Source organism: Meleagris gallopavo, chromosome 1 (assembly GCF_000146605.3).
Source record: "Meleagris gallopavo isolate NT-WF06-2002-E0010 breed Aviagen turkey brand Nicholas breeding stock chromosome 1, Turkey_5.1, whole genome shotgun sequence".
Lineage (NCBI taxonomy): Eukaryota > Metazoa > Chordata > Aves > Galliformes > Phasianidae > Meleagris > Meleagris gallopavo.
The window spans coordinates 47827283-47833399 of NC_015011.2; the positions used below are offsets into that span (position 1 = coordinate 47827283).

Genomic DNA, 6117 nt, shown 5'->3' on the forward strand with positions numbered 1-6117 from the left:
AAAAAAAAAAAAACACCTTCAGTATAAAAGTATAGAGCACTGCTACAGATATTGATGCAAATCATCTGTACATATCGGCACAAATTCACAAGGGATAAGGCGTGAGATCAACTTTCAAAGAAATCATCATCCTTTCCTAGCAGCTGAGTAGACCTGAGGAGCAATCCAATTCCTACTTGCATCCTACAAGGAAAAGGAAATCCTTGGATGGCTTGCAACCAAGCAGCGTCAGGAAGGCTGAAATTGTGCTCTCTACCAACAGCTGGTAAGTGCAATGTGAAGAATAAATGCTCAAAACTGACCTTTCCATATGTTATTCTGTTGTGGTGCTATACAAAACCCACCTGGTCTGTGCAGTGTGCTTGCATTCAGGCAGTTTGAGTCTGGTAGCATCATATTCAGACAAGTCAAATCACAGGGCAAACCCTGAGGAAACTCTGAAGATTAATCAGTGCTAGGCAACCATGGGGCTTTAGGGACAACAGAGGCTGGAGGAGCACAACAGCAGGTCAGGGTTACTTCACTGCTGTCTAGTAACAGAAAGGATCGATTGCTTCAAACGAGCAGAAAAACAGCTCCTCTAAAGCCCGACCCACATCAGGGTACCTAAACCATCCAAGGATTTCTGCTTTGCTCTGAGCCTTCCCTTGCACCTTGCAGTTTCTCTCAGCAGTGCCTTACCCAAGCAATTAACCTGCAGCTCCTTTGTCTGCGCATGGCCAAAAGTATTCAAGAAGAGGCCACACAGCCTTTCTTCAAAGTGTGCTGAGAGCTTTTCTGTGCCAACAGGAGAGGAGTACAGCTTGCCATACAAGTAACAGACAGCAGCCTTTACACCTTCATTTGGGTACATCAAGCCCATCAGCAGATGATCCACTAAATTACCTAGTGTGAGGAACAGAAATGGCAAACATTCATACCAATGAGCTGACTTGTAAACTGACTTTTTTAAAGCATCAGCCTATTTCCCTCAAAAACCTGTGCTGTGATTTAAATCCAGTAGGCACCACACAGCCACTCACAATATTGTCTCTCAGTCAAAACCAGTACAACTTGCACAAGCCCACTGCACAGACTGGTGTACATAGATTAACAAATACCAATGGATGTTGTGCTACCTCACCACTGTTTCTCCCTCTGATCCAGTCAAACATTCATGGACATTGGGAATGCTTCTAAGAGTCTCTGAGCAGAGGTACAGTAAAAAATGGCCCAAGGAGAAAACTGTTCACCATAGAGATTTCCACCACCACCACCTCTACAAATAGCTAAGTATGCTCACCGGACCCCAGAAGCTGAACCAAGGAGAGGAAAACAAAACATATATTGCCCCCAAGGCATACCTACAAACACTCAGAGGCTGTTTTTGTCAGGATGGCTAAGAGCACACCACCAAGCCTACTACTGAGGTACTGACCAGCAACCCAGGAGGTCTGCGTGCCACTTCATCTTCAGGGACAGGATTCTTGTGTAACCTTTGTAAATGCACGCAGCAGGGGAAAGACAGTGCGTGCATGCTTATGTGTGTTGGTGCTGTGACTACAACTCTTCAGTGGAGCGTGACAGGCTACTCACTGTGCTCGACCACCAGTATGTCAGCAAAGACTGGGACAGCATCTGCTAGTTTGCCCAAGAGAGTAAACGTGGGCAGGCTGCCTCTCCCGGTAGTTGCCTTGCACAGCTGTAGAGACAGAGGAAGGAAATGTTTCACAGCTGAGCACACAGTACACAGTCAGAAAGACACGAAAACCAATATGCTCTCTCCAAAACAGGATCTTCACCTAAACCAGATCTTTTTCACCATTTAGGATAAATCAGAGGATAACTCTGAACACACCTAAAATCCCCCAAATGCAGCAGTGTTTCTTTATCCAAGAAATCTCTTTCTTGTTGCCCCTTTCCCCTCCAGCTCCTGTAAGAGCAGACGAACCGGCCGAATTTCTCCCTGCTTTTGCTATTTCTCAATTTTTTGTACCCCGCAGGACCACCACAAACTTAGGAAAGAAGACAGCAGAAGGCTGTGAAAGCTCCTCATTTCACTGACACAGGAAAGGAGGAAAAGAAGAATCTGGGAAAGGCACACAGTTTTCATTAAAGCATTATGAAGCCATACAGCTACAGCGTGCCATGAGAGCAATAGGAAAACTCCAGAGAAGACGCCAATGCCAAAATCACAGCAGGGGAACTGGCATTAGGACATCCCACTACAGTAGAAGCTGCATCCCAAACCAGTAGCTGCAGTCTCGCAGGGCCTCTCATTCTCATCTCTTCAACCTCTGAAGAACTGAAGGGAAGGGCAGAGAATTCATCTTCACTGACCTCTTTTTGGCTTTCATCCAGAATGCAGCGCAAGTACTGCTCTGACTTCAGCTCCACTATAAGCTGCACAAGAACTAGGCAGAAGAAATGGGATCAGTAATTCACATTGAAGAGCACTCACAATCCATCCTCCACAGGGCTTTAGCAGACCAGTGAGCAAAGAGCTTAGCCATTAAATGAACATGGGGCTGCTGAGAGTGCAGGGAAACAGCAGAGCCCCAATGCTATTAGTTCTGATAGCCCAGCTGAGGCTCTCTGCAGCAACATTACAGCAGCAATCCTGTTGGAACAGCACCACAACCCACACATGGAAATGACAAAGGGTCTATCAGGACATCAAGTAAATATAAGGAAGGAAGGAAACAAAGCCCACGTTTGAAACCGTGAAAAAATCTGATATTTGAATAGAGTGGGCATCCTACAGTATGAAAACTGGCCTTTAAAAACAGCCTTGCAGAGAAGGTAACATTACAGTCTACCAGACATACATACACAGGTATCCCCTACACCTTTCCATAAATTGAGGCCCTACTTATCTTTGTGACTCTTAACTGAGACACAGTACAGAATATCACTCCATACGATCTGATAAAGTTAGTTTGGATATATTTTCTTGTCATGGCATGACTCATTTCAAACAGGGCACACTGTACTCTAACACATTCTTTTTACTCTTATTCTAAGAAAGCATTTAAAAAAAAAAAAGAGAGAGAGAGACTTCTAGGTGTACCACCTCTTGGTATATCCAGGGCAATACTGTGAGTTTATCTAGGAGACCTACTTTAGATGAAGGGCCAACTTTCTGAGCGGAGGCGTATTTTGAGGCAGATGATATATAGGTGCTTTAATAGCCCCTTCCTGCCTGGAATTCTCAGAGTTTCTAAGAACATTCTATTTCTAAGAACATTCAATAATTAGGTGTCATTAAGTTAAAATTCCTCTGTTTGAAATTATCCATCTCTCAGCAAAACCGCATCCTGACAGAAAGATCTCTCACCTTTGCAACACTTTTCAAGCACGTGTCTGAAAACTGATACCTCTCTGAAAGGAGCTGGTCACACCTCCTTTCATCTCTCATGGCTGGACAGGAGGAAATCGCTGCTCTGTGAATATCACAAGACTCAGCAGAGACGCCCAAGGTTAATAGGACTGCAGACATCCCTTCTCAGCCCTGCAGGCGTTTCCAGATTACAAATGAAGGACTGCTAAGAGAGAGGAACCTAGAAGCTATACAGCTACGTCCCAAATACTGTTTGTCCTGAGGAGAAAGCACTAGATTCCAAAGCTCAGTGAAGCCAATATGAAGATTTCCATTTGGTCAGGTTCAAAGATGGGGCTTTATTTACAAGTGCTACTCATCTGATGGCACACATAGAACTCAAGGGAGAAATGCTAACATTTAAATGCACGCACACTTCACATGTACACACCACAAAATATTGGAATGGTCTGCTTAACACTTTTGCAACTGATAGAAAACAGCTCTCCTCAATTCAAGCTGTGCAGAAGCTGAGCTATCAGACAAGATGGACGCCTCTCACAGACTGCCACTGACTGGCACACAGAATCTGCACCTCACCTTCTCCAAACCGGTCCTGGGTATCGCTGTCCTCCACAGCATGACACATCCCTAAAAGATAAAGCACAATCAATTGCAGAACTCATTTTTGCTTGTGATCGTTGGTGCTGTAAAGCCTTCTTGTAAAAATAGCTGCACATTATTTCAGTACCAGTTTGTTTCCCCCTGCTTCGCAAGAGGCCAATCTGACCCTGTCAGAAGAGGGTGGATTCTGCAAAAGGTGCCCTCATAACCAGGAAAAAGAGGCATGAGGTGTTCTGTTCTCTCAGAATTTATGTGCTTTGTAGTTGAAGTCAGTGGCTCCATCTATGTAGGTAAACACGAAACTGCGAACACCACTGCATGTTCCAGCATCATACATCTGAATTACAACACTGCAGAATGATAGGAGTCAAAGCCCAGCTATGAGATATCCTTCTTATCTTACCCTTATTCTTACTCATCACCAAGTTTTCTCCCTCTACTGAAAATGCCAATCAATTACAGCAAAGCTGGCCCCTAAAAATTTAACTGTGTACCTTTTCAGAGAGGCACACAGACTGATGATTTAAAAACATAGCACTGAAATGCAAGTACAGCTCTGTCTTCTGGGATATATGGTTTAGGATCCTACAGTGTAGGAGTGAACTGGCCGTAAGCACTACTCCCTCCACATCTGTATAGGATTGTGTGCAGACAGTGCTCAATAAAAATTTGTGTGACCAAGAGAATGAAACCTGCACAACATTCTAATAAAGCTGTTTCCAATGTGCAAAGCACAGTTTGTGCTGGGAAACCAGCTGGGAAACGCAGCTTGAATTATTCAGTGTTGTGGCAAGGGAAGGAGCTTGTAAGTCACCTCGCACAAAGCACATATCTGTGATGTGCAAATGAGACCGTGGACTTCAAGGAACCCAGTATAATTGCTCTTTGAAAGCATTTGCATTCACACCCTCCACCTTTCTCTTGCTGTCTGACCATTCCCTCATTTACACCATTATTTCTCCTCTGACAGGATTTTAGATATTTCAAAGACCTTACTCACAGCATTGCTGTGCAAACAGAAACAGTGAGAGATGTTCGAGATCTAAGGGACTGAAGGCACTTTCTGACATCTCTCTGAACACTGTGTTCTGCTGGGAGGCTGACCCACCAGGAAGAAACAGGTGTTGTAGTCCTACGGCTAGAGGGATTTCAACAAATATAAAATGACAGTGGGGGAAAGAAATACTGTACCATTTGATAGTAAATCCTATAACATCCTTTTTAAATTCACGCTTCCATTTCTGTGTGGATCTTCATGTAGTGCCACAAGATGAGAAGGCATTGAGGCATGAGACCAGAACAGAGGGTGTTCTGGGAAGAGCCAGAAGCCAGAGCACTCAGTTTCCCGTAAAGACTTTAAAGATCTGTCAAGATGCTTAGGAAAGCTGTGGGAGTTTATTAACATGCCAGTTCTGCTCCTTGGGGAAGAGGGAAATTAATTACCCTGCTCTATTTGGAATGACAGACCCTTTTCCGTGGGGAATAGCAATGTGTAAAGGAGAACATTGGTGGAAGTATGAGATTGGGTATTTCAGTGGTCTATTGCCATTTTTGGGGGGGAGTTGAATGTGGAAAAGCCTGGGTCAGAGAAATCCCAGATATGTTTGCAGACTGGGAGAATAACTCATTGAGAGCAGCTCTGAGGAGAAGGACTTGGGAATCCTGATGGATGAAAAGCTGGACATGAACCAGCTGCATGCTCCTGTAGCACAGAAGGCCGACAGTATCCTGGGCTGCACCAGAAGAAGGGTGGCCAGCAGGATGAACGAGGTGATTGTCCTCCTCTGCTCTGCCTTTGTAAGGCCCCAACTGGAGCACCACATCTACGCCTGGGGACTCAGCACGAGAAGTATGTGGGGCTGTTGGAGAGGGTCCAGAGAAGGCCACAAAATGCTAAAAGGGCTGGAGCACCTTTCCTATGAAGACAGGCTGAGGGAGCTGGGCTTGTTCAACCTGGAGAAGAAAAGCTTGCAGGGAGACCTCACTGTGGCCTTCCAGTACTTCAAAGAAGCTTACAAGCAGACGGGACTGATTTTTCACATGGGTAGATAGCTTTAAGACAAGGTGGAACAGTTTTCAACTAAAAGAGGGGACATTTAGACTAGAAGTCAGGTAAAACTGTCACTAAAAAGGCAGTGAGGGGCTGGCACAACTGCCCAGATTGCTGTGGGTGCCCCATCCCTGGAAGTTCAAGG

The 6117-nt window shown here is 44.9% G+C and overlaps 1 protein-coding gene across 1 annotated transcript in view; it reads right to left on the reverse strand.

Moving 5' to 3' along the window:
- The window catches only part of MEI1 (meiotic double-stranded break formation protein 1), a 36294-nt gene that overhangs the window by 29845 nt on the left and 332 nt on the right, over nucleotides 1-6117 (reverse strand). The window contains exons 2-5 of the mRNA XM_019614494.1: nucleotides 3899-3949; nucleotides 2320-2393; nucleotides 1576-1681; nucleotides 682-885 (exon numbers count right to left, since the gene is read on the reverse strand). Of these exons, the coding sequence (XP_019470039.1) occupies nucleotides 682-885; nucleotides 1576-1681; nucleotides 2320-2393; nucleotides 3899-3947 (433 nt within the window). The 5' untranslated portion in view covers nucleotides 3948-3949. The remainder of the gene's footprint in view (nucleotides 1-681; nucleotides 886-1575; nucleotides 1682-2319; nucleotides 2394-3898; nucleotides 3950-6117) is intronic.